Source organism: Haliotis rubra, unplaced genomic scaffold (genome assembly GCF_003918875.1).
Source record: "Haliotis rubra isolate DU_JTF1 unplaced genomic scaffold, ASM391887v1 Scf403, whole genome shotgun sequence".
Lineage (NCBI taxonomy): Eukaryota > Metazoa > Mollusca > Gastropoda > Lepetellida > Haliotidae > Haliotis > Haliotis rubra.
This window is the reverse complement of record NW_025767084.1, coordinates 786,551-813,605: the sequence shown is the minus strand read 5'-3', so window position 1 is coordinate 813,605 and position 27,055 is coordinate 786,551. Positions and strand designations below refer to the sequence as shown.

Sequence of the window (27,055 nt, the reverse complement as noted above, 5' to 3'; positions counted from 1 at the left end):
CAAATTTCATTAATGACACTAACCAATTATTTTCGATGATTGATCGGTAGTAATGAACCAATCATCAATTATGAGATTTGGACCAATTCCCAACACTACTGCCTGCTATCATAAACATCTTTATCCCATGAAACTAACATTGGCTTGTGATCAGTTGTAAACCCAGCAACTCAACAGAAGTTACTGAGAACATGCGATTTTGCATGTGTTCATATACTGAGTGAAAGAAAATAAGGGAAAAGTGTTCCATTATATTTTTCCAAGGTTTCTTCACGAGCATTGTATCGCATAGCTTGTGAAGAAACCTGGAAAAAAATTAGGTAACACTTGTACTTTCATTTGATCCCTTATTTTTTTCCCTCAGTATATTTGATCTGTCATGGGTGGTGTCATGTAATCAGGTTTCCTTTAAATCTTTTGAGTAGTATATGAAAAACAATTATTATATTGATGTTATTATGATTTTGATATGTATTATTTTGATGTATGGGAATTTTTCACTTCAGAAATGAATTTCTAAAACAACATCAGTGAAATGACAAGTGCTAATACTAGAGGACTCCGCAACTCTTGTCAGTGCATTCAAGTTTTAAAATGATTAGGTACAGAAAATAATTGTAAAACTGGTATCAAAAAAAGAGAACAGCATTCATACATTCTTTCTGCATCAAAGCCCATGTTCTCTGTAGTAGTTAAATCTTAAGAGCATATATGACACTGGATTTTGTGTCCAATCGATCCCTGAATAAAACCATAATATTGCTGACTTCAGCATAAAGTTTGTAATCCCTTATTGGATCAGAGCAACTATTTATTTTGTTTCATTATTTTAACTAGTTTACTGATGAATAGTTACAGATGTAAATATTTAATGATGGGAATGCAAGTGAAATGAAAGACAATTTTCCATGCTTCATACTGTCTCATATCCAAACCAATCCTATTATTTTGACCTAGTTGTTAGACATTTATAAATACACGTTCAAATATTGATGAATATTATGATAAATGTGTCTCTACGTTTATCTGTTCATTCATTCAGCTGTTTTTATCCATTAATGGTATGGTCAACTAGATGTGTCCATGATCACACCCAGTCACGGGGGTTCTTGAGTACGTCCATCAGCTGTTGTTCCCGGGACCCTGGAGATGGAGTATGACAATACTCCCACCTCTGTAAGACAACAGTGAGTGAGTGAGTGATCGAGTGAGTGAATGAAAGTGAATTTTACACCGCTTTTAGCAATATTCCACCCCTGTAAGATAAGAGTGACTGACTGAGTTTGGTGATTGAATGGTTTGGTTTGACCAGAAATGGGCTTCACATGTTGTTTAACGCATCACTCGCTTTAGCAATATTACACCTCCCTGTAAGCTATATGGCTGCATTCAAGTCTGGACCAGACAACGGGATCGGGTGGTCAGGCTCGCTGGCTTGGTTGACACATGTCATTGGTTCCCAATTGCGCAGATCGATGCTCATGCTGTTGATCATTGGATTGTCTGGTCCAGACTTGATTATTTACAGACCGCTACCATATAGCTGGAATATTGCTGTGTGCGCCGTAAAACTAAACTCACTCACTGGACCAGACAATCCAGTGATCAACAGCATGAGCATCGATGAGTGAGTGAGTAAGTTTGGTTTAATGCTGCTTTCATCTGTATTTCAGTGATATGATGCCATCCACTTGATTTGGGACAAAAGCGCAGAGATCTTAGGTGTTTACTGTTTTGTGAAACCCACAAGCATGGGTACGGTTATGACAAACCGAGAAATATAATTAGGGGAACTCTGGGATTCAAACCCAGTCATTGATCATCAGTGTCAGAGCACTATGGCATTCAAACTCAGAGCAAATGTTAAGTATGTTGGTTCTACATAGGGTATGTTTTTGAGCTTGACATTAAATGATTATTCTTACTGATGGTTGGTTGCTTGGTTTGTTGTTTAACGCCGCACTCAGCAATATTCCAGCTATATGGCTGCGGTCTGTAAATAATTGAATCTGGACCACACAATCCAGTGATCGACAGCATGAGCACTGATCTACATAATTGGGGTATGATGACATGTGTCAACCAAGTCAGCAAGCCTGACCACCCAATCCCAATAGTGGACTCTATCGACAAGCATGGGTTGCTGAAGACAAATTCTAACCTGGATCTTCACGGGTTCTTATTGACAGACTGTTCCAAATATGTCAATCTAAACAAAAAGTACCACACATTGAAGTAGGAACTCACAGCATTCAGGGGCAGAGACATGAGGATGCTCTCGAATCTGGCGCCAGGCGTGTACAGGCCAAACTTGGTGCCACGATCGTAGTATTATAGGCATAAGATTATGGTACTTGCTGCAATAATAGATATACAATTGACATTATTAATAACAGTGATTAAGAGGTGATAAGATACAAATTATGAGAGGATTTAATAATATATTTAAGATGTGAAGTGATTAATAACGTTGTAAGGTAGGAAGTCAGTAGCGGAGGTAATAAACATGAAAGTAGGTCGTTAAAGCTGATGGGGGGCAAGGTGACTCATAGCTTAGGTAGGGAAAAATTGTTACACTATCAAGATTGAGCGGCGTGTCCGGGACCTTGCTACCAGATCTTGGTACTATACGAGTCATATATGGTTAGGGGAGAGAAACGCTGATATTCCTGGAATACACCTCACGGTCTTGCAAATATGGTAGTGGGGGTACGAAATATAGGTGGGGGAGAGTAATAGATAGTCAGGTTATGGGTTATTGACCAATAGAAAAAATGAAAAAAGGGTGTTGGCTGTGGCGTAGGAACCCAGGTTTAAGCTGGAGCAAAGCTCAGAGACGAGAGAGTGGTGCGAGACTTGAAGCCGAGAACGAGTGTGCTCCTAGGAACCCCAAGCCTGGGGTCTAGGGCGCATCAGCTCTATTCTGATTGTCACTAACTTTCGTACTAAGAAACAAACTCAAAGCACCAGCATTTCGACTGAGACTGAAGCTTCCAAGCTGAAGTCTTCTAATTATGTGACAAATAGAGTGGGTTGGACCAGCAACGCAGTGTTAATAAAACTGTGGAACGAAGATCATCGTCTTGTGGTTGCTGGAGGAACTACGGTAAAGGTCCAAAGGGCCCTCGGGGTACTGACACGGTACCTCTCGCACATCCCTTATCGTCAGGACCGAAGTACGAGGGTATACCGTAGTTCCAGGTAACGACACACCATCCCAGGTGAGGGATACCGACAGGTAAATTCCATCTACCTGCCAGGTAAAGGTGCTAGTCGGAACCCTTTGGATAGTAGATCAAGTTAAACTCAACACATCGGCCTCGCCTCAGTAACTGCCATTTTCTGAAATTTTGAAAGTGTCACTTTTTTAATATTCATTACAAAAATTAACTTTGCTATCGCAGTTTCTGTTCATTTGTGCTGATAAATAAATTATCTACAAAAAAATGTTTATTGTTTAAGATTTTAACAAACATTTATCCAATCACCTGCAAAATCAAAACAACATCAATCTTACTCTATAGTCTATAAAATATGCCATATACATGTATTAGAAATTAACTGTGATACCAGCTTAAATGTATACAATCTAATGTCCCTAAAAATACACAAATTTAGAAATAATGAATTATCAAACTATCAAATTACCTTTCATCGTAACTGTAGCCTTCATTTCTGTGTTTCCAAACAATTGGCATATACGACGGCACCACAGCTTCATCACAGGACTGGAGACATAAAGGTTAAAACCTCAGATTCATTTAAACTTTCATACAATATTTAGGAAATAAACATCACATTTCCATATTAGCAGGCTCCCTCACTACCCCACTGGTACAGAGCTTTCTGAGGAGATGAAGTGTACAACTGACAGAGGACAACACGTAATGGACAAACAGGCCACAACATAAGCTCACTTGACTTTCTGCGTTGTTACGTCTTGTTATTTTGAAATGAGTGAGTGAGTGAGTTTAGTTTTACACTGCACTCAGCAATATTCCAGCTATACGGCGGCAGTCTGTAAATAATCGAGTTTGGACTGAACAATCAAGTGATCAACAGCATGAGCATCGATCTGCACAATTGGGGGAACCGCTGACATGTTTCAACCAAGTCAGCGAGTCGCCTCTTACGACAAGAATGGGTTACTGAAGATCCGTACCTAACCCGGACCTTCACAGGTCTATTTTGAAATGAAGCTTCAGATGTGATTTCATGATAATTAGTCAAATGTGCTTCCATCAATACTTCACAATATTAAATGTATATTTTATACTTACTGTAACAAACTTGTAAGCCTCCTCATGAGTAGGTTCATCCACATCATCAAAAAATATACCTCCGACACCTCGACATTAACAAACTTGAAAACACATGCCTCCGACACCTCGACATTCATGAAAAATATACCTCCAACACCTCGACATTCACCTAGGTTCATTCACCTGAATAACATCATGAAAAATATACCTCCGACACCTCGACATTCACCTGAATAACACATGAAAAATATACCTCCGACACCTCGACATTCACCTGAATAACACATGAAAAATATACCTCCAACACCTCGACATTCACCTGAATAACACATGAAAAATATACATCCGACACCTCGACATTCACCTGAATAACACATGAAAACTATACCTCCGACACCTCGACATTCACCTGAATAACACGATGGATATCATGGATATTTTGAACATTTTGTAGCTGTGTCAGTTCTGCATATAGAAGTAATACAGAAAATAACTCACTTCCGTATAGAACTACGTGGAACGATATCGAACATATATATAATTTCATGGATGATATTTACATGATACCTGAATCAGGCCATCTCCAGCCAAAAACAGAATCTACAGTCAGTTCCTGAAAGCTATCATGGCGAACTGGTGGTTGTAACTCTCATTATTTAACATAGACTTACGACTGTCACAGCCCATTGCAGGTCTCTAAAATATATGTATATGTTTGTATCTCTGACATAGATCAAGGTGTGATAAGGGCCCTACATGGCGCACAAGACAGGTGTTAATTAGAGTGAGTGAGTGAGTTTAGTTTTATGCTGCACTCAGCAATACTCCAGCTATATGGCAGCGGTCTGTAAATAATCGAGTCTGGACCAGACAATCCAGTGTTCAACAGCATAAGCATCAATCTACGCAAATGCGATACGATGACATGTGTCAACCAAGTCAGCGACCCTGACCACACGATCCTGTTAGTCGCCTCTTATGACAAGCATGGGTTACTGAAGACCAATTCTAACCCAGATCTTCATTGGTATGGAATATGGGAAAAGGATATTTTCTGCATTAGAGCTGTTAGTCTGACCTCTGTGTTTGATGACAAAGTAGTCGTCGCACCATTTCTTGAAGCGAGGGTAGAATGACTTGTTGTGTTTGTCGCAGGCGGACTTCAACGTCTGATGAAAGTTTTTCACATCCTGACACAGAATGAACGATGGAATGAGAGGATGGAGGACATATAACAAACAGACAAATGAACCAGAAAAGTATCAAATGTATCTGTTTCATGTGTAAGGAAGGCAAGAATGGAAGCTGGTCTTTGAAAGTTGGGTTCGCCACTTTGAACAATATTCCAGTTATATCAACGTATAACAGACAAACGAACAAGAAAGGTATCAGCTTGATTTGGGAGGACAGCCAGGACTGACGCAGTCTCAGACGTTCACCACTCAGTCGATCGAATCCCATGAGTAATGGTACATGTATGTAGCTGACAGACATAAAAACATAAACTGGGCTAATTTGATTATTCAAACCATCAAGTTAGAAATACATCTGCCATTTTAGTGAAAAAAACACAGAGGAGCAGTAAGACAAACAGAATCATTATGAAGGCAAAACATGGCATTGGGCAAGGGAGACAACTCTGCACATCAAATTGCTTGACCTGAGATGACCAAGCCACTTGTGCCCATCAGCTAATACTAGTATATATATATATATATATATATATGTATTAGGGATATATACAGGGACACACACACACATGTATATATATATGCAAGGACAAAACATCAGAAAACAGACAAGCAATAATACATTTTGGGCCACATTTGGCATTCATTGCACGATAAATTATAAATCAACTGAATATCTGTAAATTAACGCTAATTTCAAGTGTGTAAACATTCCATGGAATAATACAATAGTTCAGAATCTCTATTATTACAAAATATTTCAAACCTATGAATACACAAAAGTTATATTTCAAACCTATGTTTAACTTGAGATTTATGCAAACACATCCCTAAATGATGTACCATTTAAGAGATTATATTAAAGGTTATGTCTGGGCTTGTGTCAATATTTTCTCCAAACGGCTAGTCAGAGTCAATGGTTTTGGCTCAGAGCAAGACGCCTCAATCACCAACCTCTTCTACCAGGAAGTTGGGTGTGAGATCGGTTCCGCCACCATACCACCACTGTTTGCCGTCTTTGGTTTCAACCTCGAAGTAGCGATAGTTAAAGTGGATTGTGGGAATATGAGGATTTTTCTGAAACATGAAGTTGAAAAGCAACCTATAAATAGCGTCAGTCTTGTGAGCAGGATTACTTCAACAGCCAGCCTTGCTCATGTTATTGTCTTTGGTCATATGTTTGGTCATCCAATGTATTGCTGTACATGACTGTATACTCTGGAACCATTTACACTTTGAATGCTGTTTCTGAAATAATGTTGAAAGTGTGTTTGTCCTGAGAGCAGTGGTCTGGTCCCCGGCAATGTCCTGCCATACAATGTTAAAAATAGGTACTTGTTGTTACCTAGCCTGGAGCTCAGAAATAAGGTGCTTATACAAGGGCAGGTTGTAGGCCTCGGTAGGGCCTTAAAATATTTTACGAGGTGAAATCTAACTTTGATTGAGGAGGGGGTGGTTTTGTCGTTACATCCCTTTCCTTTTATATAGGGGCGGTGGGGTAGCCTAGGGTGGTTAAAGCGTTCGCTCTATAGGCCTATATGGGTACAATTTCTGAAGCCCTGTTTCAGGTGTCCCCGCCGTGATATTGCTGGAATAGTGCTTAAACGGCGCCATACTGGTTCCTTTTATATAGTACTAGGGTGAGCTACCTATATGTCTTTCTAACGCTGTTTTTAAGAGTGTGGTTCAGAGCGAGTACACTGTGTCTGTGTGGGGTACCCATGTTAAACCGCAGCATGGTATCTCAGTGGGCTAGCGGTATCAAACCCACATCAGCTGCTATATAAGTGCAATGGTCTTGCAGATAATGTTCAGTCCCATTTCACATCACCTCATACACTTAACCCATTACATCTTTCACATTGTAAAATAAAAAATACAATGACATTTCTGAACCAATATTAATAAAAAAAAAAATCAAGTCCGTTTACAGTAAAGGAGAACGTAATGTTTTAGAAGTGAGTGAGTGAGTTTGTACTTACTGTCGCCTAAGTTTATGAGCATACCTGGTCACGCATACTATTTGACTTGGACATATTGTGTAAACTGATATGACCAACAGGTTCTTAACCTCTTACATTGAATGACAAGAGATAAATTCAATCAACTTATTTGTAGTGCTTATGAAATGTAACACAAAACCAACCTTATGAAAAATATTGTTTATGAAATCAAGTGTGTGTTCGATTGATGTCTAAGTCACTGCGAATAAAGTTTGGGAGTTTAGTTTTACTGTGCTTTTAGGTTTACGGTGCTTTGGCAATATTCCAGCAATATCACAGCAGGGGAACACCAGAAATGGTCTTCACACATTGTACCCATGTGGGGAATCGAACCTGGGTCTTCTGCATGATGAGTGACACTTTAACCACTAGGCCACCTCACCATCCCTCTAAAATAAGGTTTACGATATCAGGAATTCCACTTTGTATTTGAGGCAGCACACAACATAGCAAGTCCAGCATTTTTCCATTAGAATAATACTATGGCAAATCATCTCAACCTTTTATCGTTAAAAAGTAGAGATCTACATTGAACACTTAAAGATGTTCAACTGAAAAATGGAAAATGTCACATAAACTAATTCTTGCGCATTAACTTGGAAAGGTTTTCTTGTCAACTTACAGGATGAATCACTGCACTAATACCGGCAGCAAAAAATGGAAGTGAGGTTCCTTCAAGCTTCTTACCCCTGGAAATAAACATCCTAATAATAACAACAGCAATGAAAACAAAATTCAGCTGTTTACAACACATGCTAAACAGAAACAGAATCATTCTTAACATTTTCTGAATGTACCCCAACTTCCTGATCCCCATCATAAACATGTTTCAAGGAACATTTTGATTTTACCATTAAATGTGCTCTGAAACTGAAAGTCATATGCCTCCAGCTATCTCAATCACAAAGATTTCAACACTTGATGATTATGATTTTTATGGATGACATTCCATAGGCTGAACTTAGTTTAACAGATATTTCACACCTTCACATATCAACTACATAAAATGTAGAAATGAATGCGAAAAAACAGGGTTTTTTTCTATTTCCGACAGTACTTTAGGCTTCCCCCCCCCCCCATGCCATATACAAAATTGCAATTACTGACCTACTCCCTAGTGCATGTGTATAAAATTGATGACTCCCCAGAACAAACTGATTGACAACCTCACCCATTCAAAATCATCATCACAACCCCAGCCATAAATTATGGACAGTCCTAATGTCATCACTTTTCATTCATGAAAACATGTGATGCAACTTCCACTGTCAACCATTTGACAAAATCATGACAAATAACAGCAGGCATCCTCCTCCATAAAGGCCCCAAAATAAAAATTATTTGCCAAGACAATAATACCTTGATCTCATCTGTTGGACGGCACCTGGTGGCAGGTTGCCATGGACGACAGAGATATTAACGCCCGCCTTCTCAAACACTGTGGCGTCCTGCATGACACAAGTGATGCCACCGCCTCCCTGGATCACAGAAAGGTCAAGGTCATAGAGAGGTTAAAATGTCACTCTATGATGGCTGAAAATACTACCACATTCAGGTCATTATACTTACGATTTGTTATTTTTCATAGCACTCTAGTCCTGGAATTTGTTGACAGCCCATAAATATGAATCTGAACATCACATTCCAGTGATAGATGTTATGAAATTACTTCAAGATGTTGTAGTACAATGACATGTAATGAACAAAGTCACTAGGTCTGACTACACAATCAGTTTGATCACCTTTTACAAGAGTGATTGATTGATTGATTCAGTGAGCAAGTGATCTAATATTTATTACATCGACAATATTTCAGCCATATCCTGACAATGAATTATTGTAATTATTACATCAAAAATCAATAAAATTAGAAATTAAAAACCTGTTGTTGAAGAACAATAAAACTACAAAGATGGGTCGTCCAAGGCGAAAACTTTGCAGTGCAGAGTTGAAGGTTCAAATCCCTTTTCCCCAGTTCTGTTTCTAGGATTGAGGGTTCAAATATTTGAAGCCATTTCTGGTGTCCCCGCCGTGATATTGCTGGAATATTGCTAAAAACGGCGTAAAACCATGCTCAGTCAGCATGGTATGCGTGATTGACCAAAATCATACATGTCCGAGACCTGTACTACTATATTCTTTGATCCAACAAAGCTGACATGCTGTGATACAACTAGAACACTGTTAAACCCAACTCACTCACTCATCAAATTCTATGTTATGACATAATAAGCTGTTGTGGACCTAAGCCGGAATGCCTGTAGGCTAAGATATGGACCTACCAAAATTTTCTTGAACTTAATCATTTCATTCATCCATCATTCTTACAAACCTCTTTCCTCTTCCATCTATCCACCTGGAATTTCTTCTCTCCATCTGCCTCCTCCAAAGCTCGGCAAACTTCGCCCTAAAAGTCAGGAGACAGTTCAAAATTATTTGATGGCATCCAACTGCAACATTTTTTGAGGTTTCATACTACATGGTGAGAGTGTTTGATAACAAACTGTAACTACCATAAACATCATGCTGGAGAGGACTGAGTATTAATTTGTATCTCATACATCCTTATATGGGTAGTGGTGATACGTATTACCTCCCTTTACTGGAGCTACATACACCTTGGAGAAAGAAAGTAGTTCCATTGTGAGCTTACACTTTTTTGATTTTGGATTAGAAAGATATGAGGCTAATGTGCCACCAAATATAACAATAATCAGATTTAATAATATAAGTCTAAGTTCATCCACAGACCATGCACTGATGCAATACTCTGTACACATGCACTGAAGCAGGTTTCGTTATTTTCCGTACAACTTGTTCTTTTAATTTTTTGTTTTGGGTGTAAGGATTAGAAAGACATACAACTTGTCACATTCAAGCTTGTCACTAATTTTTCCCCGCCGCAAATTTTCAAACTTAAAACGTAATGAAAAGGTCGTAATTAGAAAGACATGAACCAAAACATGCCACAAGCAAATATGCAAAGAATCAAACTTTTAACAAGCTTCGTGTATGAAATATCAAAATAGTAATAAAGAAATTGCTTATTGAAAAACATTCAAGGGACAAAGTCTATGAACCTGCAGCTTAACATGCTGAAATCTTCAAAGTGTCGCCATGACCTTGAAAATTAGGTGAAGGTCACCAAAATCGACTGGGCCCTGCACCTTGCCTAGATAAAATCTTGGTGTTGAATATGAAGAAAATACAGTGATAAAAGCGGTTGAATATGAAGAAAATCCGGTGAACGGTTCTGGAGATATCTCGCTGACAAGGGTAAAACGTTAAAGTCCCCTTGTGACCTTGAAATGAAGGTCAAGGTCACCAAACCCGACTGGGACCTTTCTTTTACTCTGATGAACTTAGGTACCAAATATGAAAAGAATCCAGTCAACGGTTCTTAAGATATTCCAATTCGTACGTACAGACGTACATACAGACAGACAGACAGAGCCTAATACAATATCCCCTGCTTCGTGCTAAATGCGCGGCGGGGGATAATTAATATCTATCTAACTTCATCTATAGACCTTGTTCTTGTTTGTGGCAATACCAGGTACCTTTTTCTCATTGTAAATGTCATATGTCTAGTTACATTTATTTATGTCCTGTTTTGAAGTTCTCTTTAATAAATAAGTACTTGATATATCATTTCTGGTACAAAATAGTGGATCAGAGCTGGAGCTCACCTCATATGTAGTTAACTCTTCTTTTGGGGATTTGACAAAAGTTTGACAGTATATGCAAATTCCTGTGTGTCATTACAGATTTGAAAAACAAAAACATCTGAAACACATCTGAAAAAAGTTTATCTGTACCTGTATTCTCATAATCATCATCTCCATCCTGCTTTTCATGTCATCGGAATTCTGCAAATAGAACAGTTCATTCAACATACATGACTCTTTTACAGTGGAACTTTGTGAGGACTGGCAGCTCATGACTTTAGTTGTCTGTGGAGGAAGGTGAATGCTGTTTAATACTGAAGACAGCAACATTTCAGGTAGAATTGAAGATCCGGGTTAGAATTGGTCTTCAGCAACCATGCATGTCATAGGAGACGACTATGGGTGGTCAGACCTGCTGACTTGGTTGATGTGTGTCATCTTTCCCTAGTTGCATAGATCGATGCACCTGATGTCAGTCACTGGATTGTCTGGTCCAAACTTTATTATATACAGACAGCTGGAACATTGCTAAGTATGGCGTTTATAAAACAAACAATATTCAGACTGAATATGGTGTCCTGGGTATAATCTAGCCCAGACCAATCAAAGCCATTTCTAAGACATACAGTTCCTCCTGTTTTGAGCCACAAGGTCAGGGTGAACCATTGGGATCTATAAAGGTCACACACCTTCTGCAGATCTTCCATCTCTGTGATCGGTTCGGCCATCCACATCTGTCGCTGACTCTTGCCGTCCAGAGACTTGGCATAAGCCTGTAATATCAACAGAAGATATAAAATGGGAAAGCCTTACAAGTGATGATGATGATGATGATGATGATGATGATGATGATGATGATGATGATGAAACCTTTGAGGTATGCCCACAGTGCTACATGACCATTAGTATCAAAGGGCCTGATTTCCCTTGAGTTTCATTCATGTCATGTTCATAGTCACCTTGTCATCTCATCCTACTGGGTACCCATTCACTACTGGATGAGAAGCATCTTTTGAACAGTCCCAACATGTAACATGTTTTAGTGTGGGGCAGGCCCAAAATCTAGAAACTATTTACAGCTAAGACTGCCCTCACATTTTTCAAATATAAGACCCATCCATCGACATTTCAGGGGTTTTGTACAATGATAACTGGGCACACAGACCCACTGGCACCCATTTCCAACTATAGCCTACACTTAAGTCCTATCATCGCCTTCGTGAACTGGGCACACAGACCCACTGGCACCCATTTCCAAATGGGCTGGGGGTTCAAGGCCGAGTGGGGCCGTGGGGTAGCCTAATGGTTAAAGCGTTGGCTCGTCACGCTGAAGACCCGGGTTCGAATCCCCACATGGGCACAATGTGTGAAGCCCATTTCTGGTGTCCCCCGCCGTGATGTTGCTGGAATATTGCTAAAAGCGGTGTAAAAATAAACTCAGTCAGTCAGTCAGTCAGTCAAGGCCGAGTTGGCTTCTTTACAGGGATAAAACGTGAGAAGACCATTCTGGTGTCCCCCGCCATGATGTTGCTGGAATATTGCTAAAAGCGGTGTAAAACTAAACTCAGTCAGTCAGTCAGTCAGTCAAGGCCGAGTTGGCTTCTTTACAGGGATAAAACATGAGAAGACCATTCTGGTGTTCTCTGCCGTGATATTGCTGGAATACTGCTGAAGGCGGCATATAACACAATTCACTCCTTCACTCTTATCTTACCGTAGTGGTGCCTCTCAGCTGGTAGTAGGCCGTTCCACCCACCACAAAACTCACAAAGCTCATTCTGAAACATGTAACAGACCTCTTAGAATCAAACACAAGAAGTCCATCCACTGACTGATCGTATCAGCTGTATCAAGTTTCTCTGTATGGTCTCCATCAATACCCTGAATGAGGGGTCAAACTACCCCCGGGTACAATATCTCAAACTGTTTCAACCAATACTGGCGATGTCGAGCAGCATTTCAAAGTCAGACCAGCACTGATGTTTAACATCAAGACTTTCTTTTCTATAATATCTCAATACCAATCTATTGCATAAACATACGACTTAATCTCCTTGATCTCTGTACATCTCAATCTTTAATTCCACCTCACTGGCCTCCTGTACGTACTATACATTTTGCTTGTAAGTCATACCGGTATTCTGTCATTCACCTGATGAAGGGGCAAGAAGTAGTCCAGAAACATTTGTAAATCCATGCCATACGTTGTTATGATGCCTCCCAACTTCTAAATGCCTATCAAGCGAACTTTCTTTTCATCCGGGGCGGTGGGGTAGTCTAGTGGTTAAAGCGTTGGCTCGTCACACCGAAGACCTGGGTTCGAATCCCCACATGGGTACAATGAGTGAAGCCCATTTCTGTCGTCCCCAGCCGTGATATTGCTGGAATATTGCTAAAAGCGGCATAAAACCAAACTCAGTCAGTCAGTTCTTTTCATCCAAAATTACTATTACTAGAAACTATTTTCCAAATAAACCTTAAATATATCTTATTTCATTGTTCATACTTCACATTTCTGCAAACTAAAGTTTAAATACACTTCACTTGATCTAGACTGCCAGAAACATCAATATTCAAAATATTGAGCCAGAAGTTAGTATAACGATCATCAAAATTTACTAATTTAGCATAAAAGTTACTTTCAATACATATTTCACATAAATAATCATTTCCATTGTTGAATCACATGACTATATACAGGGCTCCAGATAATTTTTCATCATCAGGAGTATTTACTGCTTATGTTTGTCAATATGGGAGTACTGGAAAATCTTAAGAGTACATTTAGGGTACTGAATATACCATCACAAGAAATTTAATGGGGGATCAGTAATCTTGTGTTTCGTTTCATATATACACCACAACATTAGTATTCTTGTGTAAACAGGTACAAAATCATTAAAACAATACTTTTTTCAGATAAATACGTCTGTAAATGATTCTAAGACCGTACACCATTGCTGTCGTGCGTATCTGCTACGTTTCATAAATTGTTTCCTATCCACATCGGCATATCATTTATCACCTGTGTTTCTTGACATGCAGATACTGGCCACTGTATCTGCGAGCCCTGCTATATAATGGTATGGCTATACCATCACAAGGATAAAATGTTTGCTCACCTGTGTTTCTTGACATGGGGAGACATTCTGGCAACTGTCACCACTGTCAGGTTTTTGACAGTCCGGAGACACTGGGCCATTACGCGTGCCATGTTGAACTCTGTCACAACAAATGTACACATAAAGTAAGACAATATATCATATCCATATATTATAACCCAACTATTATTATTTCCTCATAAGAATCATGATCGCTCACCATTTTCAGATTAATTTTTCTCGCTCTAAATATATACAAGAAAGCTTAAGAAAGGTGGTGATCATGTGTTCTATAGTAAGGCAATAGTGATAACTGGTCCCCAGTGAAAACTAATCTCTAACCAGTAGTAATAATTAGGGCTGTAAAGATGCATCGAACTGTCGATGGATTGCAATTGTTGAGTCTCAGATAGCAGTTAATGGATGGAAGAAACGAAAAACTATTGATGCATTGATAGTATGTTTGACTATTGATAGTTTAGTAATTGACTTCTGTTGATAAATGCACAGCACAAAATACAGGTACCAGATTCGTTCACTTTGATTTAGAGTTATCTGCCCCTGTTACCTGTTACAAACTCAATCTGGGTTTCAAGTTCCTTGTCAGTTATTAAAAGAGACGGAAACAACTTCAATTTGCTTTTATTTCATATAAACTATACATTCATTTGGAAAATGACTTCAAATGAGACATTTCAAGGAGCAAAAATTACTGCAATAGTTGGTCGCAACAGACTATCGCTATGGCAATAGTATGCTGAACAGACAATCGTATCGCAATATTTGTTTCCCCTTCAATAGTCACCCCTAGTAATAATGTTTGAAACTACTGCCATTCTTTTGACAGGTATTGTCACAAGATTAGCTAGATAAAACTAACGGAAAAACATTTACTTTTGTAAGACCTTCATGAAAGTTTGGGTCAACAGAATATAAGTATCAATTTTAATTAAAATGATTAAAACTAAATGTGGGAAATTCTGCTGTGATTTCTATAAATAACATTTTATATTCTGTGCAAAACATTTTTATGACAATAATATACACCAAGTAATGAAATGAGAAGCTCTGATTTCGCAAGCGCCAATAACAATTCCATTCTGTTCATCTCACAATCATCCTATCGAAGGCTACGCTTGAGGTATTATCATGATTATGGTTTGTTATTATCACAGTGGGATGCTGAATGAGGGATGCAGCTGGCCATTGTTGCTGTTATCTGTGCTGGTGAAACATAGGCCGTCCAATGTCTGACCACCTGTTCACAGTCCATTGTAGCAGAATCAGAATTTGTCCTTGAAACAGCTGCCTGGTTAAAAATCTGTTTGGATTGGTGATACACCATCATATGTTTAGTGATTGGTCTTCTGTTTTGCATAGGGCGGTGGGGAAGCCTAAAGTACTGTCGGAAATAGAAAAACAACTGTTTTTTCGCATTCATATCTACATTTTATGTAGTTGATATGTGAAGGTGAGAAATATCTGTTAAACTAAGTTCAGCCTTTAAACTACAGTCTCAGTGGTAGGGAGATAGGAAATGTAAAAAGAGGACTTTACTGAGGTGAGATTAGTGCAGAAATGAGCAATGTGGTTTTTTTCTAAGTCCAAAGCGACTTATTTGGAACAGAACATGGCTTTATGTTAATTAGTGTGCGATGATATTGTATTACAAAGGACACTTTTTAAATGCCCATTTTGAAATTAAACTTAGCTTTATTACAAACGATAGCTGACTTAAAAAATAGTAACTTTAATACTGAAACTATTAAAGATGTAGTTAACATGGAGCCTCACTATCACTAAAAATAAAAAGAAATAGGTAGGAGGTTTTGTCTCAAAAGCAAACCCAGGTCGGGTGTTGCAGACGGTGGTTGGGGTCGGGCTGGGGATACAGACATCCGCTAAGATAAGACGATCCTTTAGGGGAATTAAACTGGGGAAGTAAACAGCATGTCATAACAATTTACAAATAATATCCAGTCCTGTCGATCTTCGGGTGGTCATGCCACCTACATATTTGGAAACATTCAATACAATGGCTTTTCTATGGGTATCATACTCTTTCACATATCTCAACATAAACTTTATGAAAGACAGACGTGTAAGATGTTAATCAATAGATGAGACATATTCAACACACATGAAAATGCATAAATATCTTTGAGATGACCCCTTGTGCCTGTAGGCAGCACGTGCATTTCATGCCAGGTGAGTCGACAGTCCGTCGTCATACTTGACTGAGTGACCTAATTGCCTGGTTGACACATGTCATCGGTCATTGTCTGATCCATTGTTTTCAGCAGCTATTCATATTTTTTCTAAGTTTTGCCCGATTTTATGAGTATACATGCTTTTCTGGATATCCTATTACGCATCCCACTGAACGCCCATTTAGGCTGATGTGGGTTATTTCGACATATGCTATTTGCAATTGTGTAAATTTTAGGGATACAGAGTAACAGCTTAAAAACGTTTTTTTTATATTTCCGACAGCACTTTAGTGGTTAAAGAGTTTGTCTGCCACTGTCGTATATTTGGGGCAGGAGCAAATGACACGAACCTGTGAGGGCGGCAGATCATTTATTGACGTGAGGAGGGCGTGATGCACATACATCAGTGACATCACACAGTGACATAGTTCACTCACAGAAAGGCGCGGGACTGCTCAAATGTAAACATTACCATGTGCTTCGCCTATATACTACAGTCACCCTGAAAACCCGAGTTCAATTCCCCACATGGGTACAATGAGTGAAGCCCATTTCTGGTGTCCCCTGCTGTGATATTGCTGGAATGTTGCTAAAAGCGGCGTAAAACTAAACTGTTCTGCATCACATCTTGTTTACTTACTATGTAAGCTTATTTGTTGTTAGCAGTATTCCAGCAATCAACCAAGCCTGATCGGCCAATCAGATCAGTCCCATCTTACAAGAATAACAAGTATCATCATTTAACCTCTTTTGATACGCTGCAACCACAGGATCTAACAACTATCTTCCACCCACCTAACACTGTATATATGTGGTCCTGTGCGTAGACCTCACGCCATGAAGCAGTTGAAGATTATGCAATGTGAGCGTGGACAGTCCTTGGATGGGTGACCGTGTTTGGCAGTTTGACTCCTGAGAGTTTCTAGGACTTCAGTCCTGCCCCACAACGAAGCACATGTGATACACGTGGTCTCACCTTGGGCAAGTGAGTTTGTTCAAAATTGCCTCTGTTCACCCAGCAGAAAATGGATACCCGCTGGGATAAGTCATGTGACTATTAACGTTCTAGCGCCTCACAGGCAGCTTTGGTTATCTGGGGTAATAATACTCAGATTCTGATTACTGCATCCAGTAAGCAACTAGTCAGATGGATACTAGGCTATATAAATTAATTATTATCATTATCATTATACACTAGGCTACTGAAGCTGTGTTGATAAATTTTGTTTGCTCTGAAGCCATTTTAAAAGTTTGATGTTGGAGAAAGGTAGCGAGTAAGTACGGTTTTGCAACACATTTAGAGTAAGTGAACGAGTATTTTTTATGCCGCTTTTAGCAAAATTCTAACAATATCATGGTGGGGACACAAAAAATGGGCTTCAAGCATTGTACCCATGTGTGGATCGAACCCTGCATTAGAAGCGAACACTTTAACCACTGGGCTCCCCCACCTCCTGTGACTCATGAAGTCTACATGTTAGACTGTGATGTCTAGAGATGGGGAGGAGGTGTTGCAGCACTTCCGTGCCTCCAAGTTCGTGCAAGATACTTTGATAGAGTGAATGGAAGATGATCCTGCCATTAGACAGACTGACTCCACCAGGATCCTGACTATCATCAGTTTGGACTTTGGATCTGGCCGTGACAACCTCTGTCATCAGACAAACGATGGTGTCTGTTGATTTCAAAATGTTATACACAACAAATGAGCATATATTTACAAAACCCAACATCTCTATACACACACAAAGAGTGTATCGGCAAATGAACCAACCAATGAAAACTTCGTTACACTTAAGTGCACACCCACCCGCTCTGACTGGCTTCGGTATCCCGGGTGCTTCGTTTCAAGAGAAATAAACCCAAGTACAAAATATTGCACTTTTGATTTGTGATTGTACCCTTATAATTTTGTTTATTTGTTTTTTCATAATGAGCAATGTACATTATATGTCCTGAATAAGTAATAATTGTGTTTTAATTATGTTTGATGTTTGGATTGCATGTGACCTTTAAAGCTGCTGACATACTACTACTGTGACAACTGCCCCTACTACTGCCAGGAAGTGCTAGCTACTGCCACCACTGTCACTACGTGTACTACAAACTACAATTACTTCCATACTGTGTTGTGAGAAACAGACATATAGATAGAAATTTGATGATATACAGATCTATACAATGTTCATAATTTCATAATAATAATAAATGTGAACTTATAATGCGCCTTTTCCATGCACAAGGCCCATGCTCAAAGCGCTAACAAAGTGGGTGGATAGTATACATATATACAATGAGGGACAAGTAGCTATATTCATAATGCAGTGAAAACAGATGAGTCTTGAGTAGTCGTTTGAAGGAATTAAAGTCAACTGCTGATTTAATGGTGATAGGGAGAGAGTTCCAGAGTAGTGGGGCAGAGCAGGCAAAGGATTTCCTTCCAAAAGTTTGCAGTTTGAAACGAGGCACAGACTTATTGCTTTAAGTCTGAAACACTTCCATACAACATATAGAACTTTAATCACTAATTAGACATGCTACATACTAGCAATTGTGGTTATCACAGTTTTAGTCCAGCATATAACTAGACGATTTTGCACTATACCAAGGTGTGCTCGCTCGATGTAGGCCTCGACTGGAATACGAGTTTATTTATATGAATTATCACGTGCGGAATATGCAATTACACCTACTTCAATAATGCATCTCGTATAATATATTCCTCGCAGTATACTGTGCCATTGTGCATTGTAGTATTACACTGGTTTCAGAGCAGGCCTTCGGGACAAAATCTAGGACACTTAATGAAGGAAAGTTGTATTACTATTATTTTACTGCACAGATAGCTCACTATCTCACTATCACGTACCTGTAATATACTAGGTCAGTTCACTTATCGGTCGCTCACTTGAGACACAGATCGAATGACAAATAATGTTATGATGCTACTAGAATACTTACACGTGTTGCGCTGTCGGCTGATCCGGTACAGGTGAGGATCAGTGTCTCCTGCACGCTTGATATCGCACGTAATACTACTGAGCACAGTTTGTGAACTTGTTTGCTTACACGTGTGTCACAACCTTGAACTTGGGGTCATTTAGTAACCTTGACATTCGTTGCCCGTTAGACTGGTTCGGAGCACTTTGTTACGCACATACCGGTCCTAGTTAATAAATTATCAAACCAATGAGGAAATACGTTGCAACGAGTTATTAACGGATCTCGTTACCCAATACAGTCTGATTTCAGAAAAAAACCAAGTGACATCCTAACCCTATCTTATCACCTACACAAGTAAACAGTGACACCGCAAAGCACTTTGGAAATACATGCTGACTTTTCTTGGAAACAACTAGACTAACAACTAGTCTCTGAAATGAACATATTTTACTGAAAAAAGTTCATAGTAAAATAAAAAAAATATATAATGAAAAGGAGCCCTGAGACTTTCTTCATTTTCAGAGAGGAAATCTAGACTTGCCACATTTTCTAGACTTGTGTGGGCTTTCTTGGATATATTTGCTTCAGGGTCTGTATGACAGACTAGGAAACAACGAATATGCAAACTCTATTTAGAATGAGTCGAAGTTTAAGCTCATCGCTGTTCTCGTTTAACATTCATTAGGTTTCAGTTCTAGGTTTTAGTTCTTTTTGGAAAAAAAAAGTATTTTCTGAGGGTGCTAACTATGACCACAGCCTCACTATATATTTTGAAACCTTAAACCAAAAGTGCAATATTTGTTTACATCAAACTACTACTACTACTACTACTACTACTACTACTACTACTACTACTACTACTACTACTACTACTACTACCTACCCGTGCTCATGCTGTTGATCACTGGATTGTCTGGTCCAGACCCGATTATTTACAGACTGCCCGCCATATTTGCTGGAATATTGCTGAGTGCCGCGTAAAACTTAGACTAACAACTAGTCTCTGAAATGATAATTTTACAGAAAAAAAGCTCAAAGTGAAAAAAAAAAAAATAATGAAAAGGAGCCCTGAAACTGTCATCATTTCGTGAAGCTGTGGAAATCTAGACTTGCTGCGCACCACACAAAATGACTGTATTGCCCACATTTACTAACGTTAGGCAATATACGTTTCATCCGGCGGCCATATGAACAACGTTGGAAATCTACGTATCATCTGGCTGTCAGATTTACACACGTTTAAAAGTGTGTTTAAATTAACGTACACTCAACTCTGTATTTACATGTATTTCAAAGGTGTGTAAATCAGGCCATTGTTTTCATGTGTTTTCTAGCATGTGTAACATATGTAAATGCTGTGATTGTAGGACATGCATTTTAATACCTTTGAAATCTCGTATGACCAGGGTTAGGTTTGCCATATATTTAGTACACGCGTAAATGGTTGGTAATGGATAAATAATGTTACAAGATTTACACTATTTTAACATGTATTTCAATGCTTCTGTCATGTAACTTTCACATATGGTTCGTTAGCGCGTCGGACCACGCCATAATGCACGGAGGTCATTAGAAACACATGGCGAAGTGATACCCATGACTGAGCACCGCTAATAACGTGCCTGCCTTTCTTGACATACACATGATGTCTGTTTAAAAGGTTCAAATATTGGGTCTGTGGGCTAGAGCGATATGTATGTTAGGGAGTGTGTGTGTGTGTGCATGTGTGTGAGAGGGAGGGGTGTTTGATGTGGCAGGCCTAGGGTGGGGTGATGGCGGTGGGGTACTGATAAGCCTTTCTGCAGCTGGTCAGTAGGTAATACAGTTTATACTTTTTGCAATGGAAATTACATTACACTTTAAATAACTGATCTTAGGTACACTTCTTATATATAACATGCAAGGAGAGACTGCTTATTGCAATAAAACACAGACAGGTGTGTTCACACAGACATGAACCGGTAGGTCCCTAATTTTAGTGCACACCTGTATAAGTTATCAGACTGATCATAGGTGCACAAATTTTATTATCTATTCTTTTGAAAATGATGATTACAATGTATTAATGATTCCCGGTGTAAATTACTGTTGTAAATGTGTAAACATGCATATACGTACTTGGTATAACCTCTCTTTTATTCGGAATCTAGATATTATCCCATACGGACGTTTTCTAAAATGTAAGTTCCCCGACGGAATATACATAAGTGTACACCTATTTTGATTCCAGTTCTAGGGTAGATTATAGAAAATTCTTGTGATTACAATTAGTTCATAAGCTTAGGTAACTACGCAGTTTCGATAATTACTGGAAGTTTACCACCTCACAGCATTTGTTACTCATGCGTTTTCATTTTCGCTTTTTGCTCTCTGATTTGTTATACATTACATAATTATGGTAATCATTTTGGCATCCCGATATCATAGAATAAATGTTTACTTATTAATCTATCAAAGTGCCAAAACTTATTGTCTGTATGTGTTACTGTTATTGAGTCAAACTGTTAAATGTACCTTCGTACAGAATTTCCAGGACATAGAAACTGAAAATTGCTAAATAAATGGAAAACTAAATTTGATAAAAATTGCAAACAATTATTATTCATATACCAGTTTTAAAGTATCAGTGTGCAGATGTTCAATGGATATTAAGACCAAGTAAATTGGAAGATTCACAGACTAACAGTATTTCTTTACAGTATTTCCTTACAGACATATATGGAAAATTATTTTTACGGGTATGGAACGAATGGGGTAAAACATCTGCAAAGCATCTGAGTCAGCTGAGATTATCCTTTAAAAACATCATATGTACATTTAACAATTACTTATCATTAATTGCAACCAAAGCATTACATAAATGCCATATTTCCAGACAGCATGACATCACCTTTGGCCGGAGTTCCAAATATTTGACATCGAAACCTGTCAGTTAACGCAAAGGAAATAACCCTTGTGTTTTACAATGATGCCTTAATCATAGTCACAATGAAGCATAGGTTGCCATGTGTTTTGCAATATGACTGAGTCAGTGAAATACTAATATTTACAAAATAAAATTAATTGTAATGAAGCCTTTCTTTAAGCAGTGACTTAACGCCATACATAGCTAGACTTGCTTAGATCATTAAAAAAAGAAAAAAAAGGGAAAAAAAACACACAATAAAAACCTAACAACTTCATGCAAGGCATCATGGATATTTCACAAACATAGTACAGGACCCTTCCCCTCATCAGCGTATTGCCTCACCACTTGCGAATTAAGCGTTCGCAGATGTAAGGCGTTAGCACTACAGTAAGGGCAGGGCGGAAGGGGAAATAATATAGTTCTGTGACTGTGAGACACTCTGGGAAAATATGTGGAAAACCAAATATTTTGGACAATAGACCATTGTTTGGGTATTTTAATTGTAAATATGATTCAAATATCTTAGCCTAAATTTCTATATCCTTACATATAATTCAAAAGTATAACAGCACGAGTATTCATTTTGTCTTTTGTCTTCTACCCGACCTTACTAGACTAACAACTAGTCTCTGAAATGAACATATTTTACAGAAAAAAAGTTCATAGTAAAAAGGAAAAATATAATAAAAAGGAGCCCTGAGACATTCTCCTGAAGCTGTGGAAATCTACACTTGCCAAATTTTTCTAGACTTGCGTGGGCTTGGATATATTTGCTTCAGGGTCTGTATGACAGACTACGTCCCTACATACGCTCAATCACATGTGTCTCCAGGTCACGGAGAATCATTGGTGCAGGGGCCCATATTGCAATTCTCGCGCGTTTGCATGTGTTGTTGACGCGGCATGGACGCCTTGTAACATAACTATTTGATTATGATTCACAAACACATGCTCATGATATGGTCGGAATCATGCCACGGATTAGCAGATATTTATCATGAAAACAGGTTTTTATGTAGGTGGCTTGAAACTTGCTTTTACAAAGGCCAATAGATTCGATCACAATACTTTTCGTTTTACAACTGCTTTTCTCTTAACATGCTGACCTCAAAACTGATTTAAATTCTAATCGCTGATTAAAGAGTAAGACAATAAATAGTATGTCAAATTATCGTTACCATGACAAACCTGTGATATTTTACCTTATGTAAGAGAGCTATAAATACGATGCTGGGTGTGGCAGTACTACTGCAGTTGATAGTGTATGTCGTAAATTTTAATAAGTTGCTTCAACGCTATCACTAATCACTGGGTATCTATACAACTATATGTGTGATGGAGAAGCACTTGCGTCGCTAGTACATCGCGCACTACCCCTTTCTCTTTTGATCTTCTCAAGCGACTGTTACAAGTTCGAAGAATCCTGGTCAAAGTTGAAAAGTATTAAGACTATTCCCTAATATTCTGTAACATACACATTGTACCTAAAATGGGTAGAGCTTCCGTTCGGGGGAATATCAGAAGGACAGCGATACATTTATCTCCAATTTTGTGCAAACACAACACAACGAGCAATTTAACACAACAGTTGTTTTATTAATAAACATTTATTTGGCACAACTTGGGAGCTGACTGATAACTGAAGAAGGGATGACCAAGAGCTAGGTTGCTGTCCTGGAACCGCTGCGCCGGCTTGGACGAAGAGGTGTGTGGAGTCGGCGGACTCTGATTGCTAAAGTGGGGTCTGCGGACCCGGTTGTAACCTGAGCTCTGGTTTAAAACTTGGGGGGATAAGGATCCAGTGTTAAGTGGGTAATTGCCCGACCCAGTGACAGTTGGGTACCAGCCCGAGGGTGGCGTGAAACCGCTGCGGCGGTTGACAATGATATCCAGTCTGCGGACATGGAATATAAGGGAGGATCTGCGGATCCTTTTGTAACCTGGGAGGGAATTACATGAAGCATCAGTCAGCTCCAATACTCTAAGCATGGAAACATGTAGCATTATAGGAGATTAAGACCAATCACTATGAAATACTACAAACATTTGACAGAATAGGAAAAACAAATTGCAGGCTGTGGAAGGGGTGTGTGTGTGTGTGTGTGTGTGTGTGTGTGTGTGTGTGTGTGGTTTAGAAATAGATCCCGTCTGCGGACATGGACTATAAAGGGAGGATCTGCGGATCCTGTTGCTAACCAGGGGGGGAATTACATGTTATGGAAGATAAGGCACAATGAGAGAATATGGACAAACAACGGAATGAACAAAAAGTACCACCTGGGATTGGGAGGGCGGGTAGCAAATTTGTACGTGCTGTTATGTTGCGAGCACTATGACTTGGAGCAGAAGGAAGTAGAGAGGGGGTTGTGGGAAGTAAACAAAGTGTGCGCATGCGCAAGGTATGTAATGGAAACTGCGCATACTTCCGCTGCTGAGAATACTTGGTAAGGCCAGGTGATACGTAATATTAAGAAGTGACACTTGAATGATTAAAGGGGTGCTCAGAAACATAGTACAACATACATAAATAGGTAAATAATACATACAAGTGGGAAAACATTTTTCTGTTTGCACAAACAAAAATATATGAATTGTCATGTTGTAGAAGGCACTCCACTTACTTAGGAAAACAATAACTTAATGAGATATTGCATTCATGTCGGAATCAATATTTTCGGCCCCAATCAGATGTGAACTTGAACATGCCAGGTCTGCGTCTATATCAGACTTAAGGTCTGCGAGTTGTTTAGCAGCACTTGGGCGTAATAGTCATATAGGCCTGCTCCAAACAACGGAATATTTATCTTTTCAGAAGGACTTCTCCGACGGGTAAAGGTACAGCAATGCAACATCACATTTACTTGTGTGACATTTGCTTTCGCAATCTGAGTTCATCGATCGTCAATTTAAACAGGACAATCAAGGCGAATTTAAAAAAGGCACGGAGGTCCAACATGCCTGTGGTATACTCAGAGAACGCCCCCGCCTGTGCTATCGGGTCATAATCGCTACACGAAAAAAACTATTTTTCATTTAATGTCTCACAGAATATATAATTTGATTTGTGTTATCATATATGTGTTAATGAAACAAATGTGGACAACTTTAAGTTCCTGTATGGCGTTATTACAGCAAAGGCTGACCGGAAGGAGAAAAATACATGGTTCAAGGACTGTGAGAGTAATAAGAAAGATCACATGCAGTGCAATCATATTCCAATTATGTACCGCCGAACAATAGTTAGTAGTGAGCTGAATAGACTTAAGAAATTACGAGTTGGTACGTGTGGCATATTTGGCTGAGCTCTAAGAGATATAAAGTGCTATTCTATTGGGACAGCTAGGGGCACTTGAGAGGACAAAGAGGCACCTCATCGCCCTTTGTTCACCGCTGAACCTTTTAATCCCTCGAAACAAGCACCTCACAAGATTTGCCAACACCGCAGACAAGACGTAACTGATACTGGTAGCAAGAGCGAGTGCAGCTTAATTAGGCGTGTTAGCTTGCGTAATACTGCTTTCTTTGTCAGGCTCTTTTGGTAATAAGAATAATGAGGTCACGTGGATGTGCAGCACCATAAATACTCGGATGATATACTCCAGTAGAAAAACTATATAACTATACATAAATTATATGCATCGGGGACTGATTGTTTGCGTGTCTGGGGATTTAAGTCGACCATTTCAGATTAATGTCTATTAAGATATTGCTCATCTCCTACGTGAAGTTTGTACAAGAGGTGGTGCGCGTGTAAACGTATGAAGTAATATCCGTTACATGTTCAACACGAATGGCGTTAAGATTAGCTTCACACTATCATCTGCGACTGACTATCTTCGATATTCATTGCGCGATCAAAGGTAACAAGAGTTTTTAAAACTCCCAGCGTTGTTGAGTGAGTGACTCAACATGGATTTATGCATAAACAACATACAGGGCATTGATTAGATTCATGTTCCCGTCATGTTCAGATATAACCACAAAGGAAAGACCAGCACGAACAAACACAGGCGTTCACTACACGCTCTCGCTTTATGAGATATACGACGACAGATGGTTGTTGTCACAACATGTACTCGGTGAGTGTTCAATAGCTAAACCAGTCAGTAGTTTACAAACTAAATAAAAAAAGGCCAGGTTTCTTTTTATCCACTATTATGTGATACATTTAGCATGTGATAAGTTGTAGAAACGCTACACTTCAAAGAGTAAATAAACACAAGAACTTCCATTTGTTTTCCGTTGTCAGATCACATAATGCCAATGTCATCGCTGGGCGTGGGACGTGGAGTGACTGAAAAGCAAATCAGCTTGGAATACATTCGGTGTTTCAAAAAACAGCTATTTAACATGCAAGACTAGTGTAAATCGCATAATGCCAATGTCATCGCTGAGCGTGGGACGTGAAGTGACTGAAAAGCAAATCAGCTTGGAATACATTCTGTGTTTCAAAGACAGCTATTTAACATGAAGGACTAGTGTAAATTTTGCAGTAATGATTTTTTATTACGATCGAAATGGGCCGACCAATATGAATAATATCTCAAATCTATTACATGCCTATGAGTATGAAAGTCAAGTACATGCAATGCCTTGCAAATGGTATTGTTAAAGCGTTCGCTCGTCACGCCGAAAACCCGGGTTCGATTCCTCCAATGGGTACAATGTGTGAAGCCCATTTTAGGTGTCCCCCGCCGTGATATTGCCGGAATATTGCTAAAAGCGGGTAAAACTAAACTCACCCACTCACGCCATTATAACCGACAGCCC

At 39.1% G+C, this 27,055-nt stretch overlaps 1 protein-coding gene across 2 annotated transcripts; it reads right to left on the bottom strand.

Moving 5' to 3' along the window:
• On the bottom strand, nt 1-19,510 carry LOC124287651 (oxygen-dependent coproporphyrinogen-III oxidase-like). Of its 2 annotated transcripts, none has more exons than XM_046724155.1 (16): nt 19,304-19,378; nt 14,246-14,345; nt 12,838-12,901; nt 11,813-11,896; nt 11,274-11,324; nt 9,788-9,862; nt 8,815-8,933; nt 8,078-8,144; nt 6,407-6,529; nt 5,341-5,452; nt 4,660-4,671; nt 4,281-4,348; nt 3,649-3,728; nt 3,295-3,342; nt 2,248-2,329; nt 1-1,174 (listed from the first exon to the last, which is right to left on the bottom strand). In XM_046724155.1, exons 2-16 carry the CDS (start codon nt 14,335-14,337, stop codon nt 1,088-1,090), a joined length of 1,164 nt encoding a protein of 387 aa, XP_046580111.1. In that variant the 5' UTR covers nt 14,338-14,345; nt 19,304-19,378; the 3' UTR covers nt 1-1,087. The 2 variants fall into 2 exon arrangements, with proteins under 2 accessions (XP_046580111.1, XP_046580110.1); XM_046724154.1 differs by lacking the exon at nt 19,304-19,378 and adding an exon at nt 19,396-19,510 and having other exon boundaries at nt 2-1,174.
• Between the last annotated feature and the right edge of the window lie 7,545 nt (nt 19,511-27,055).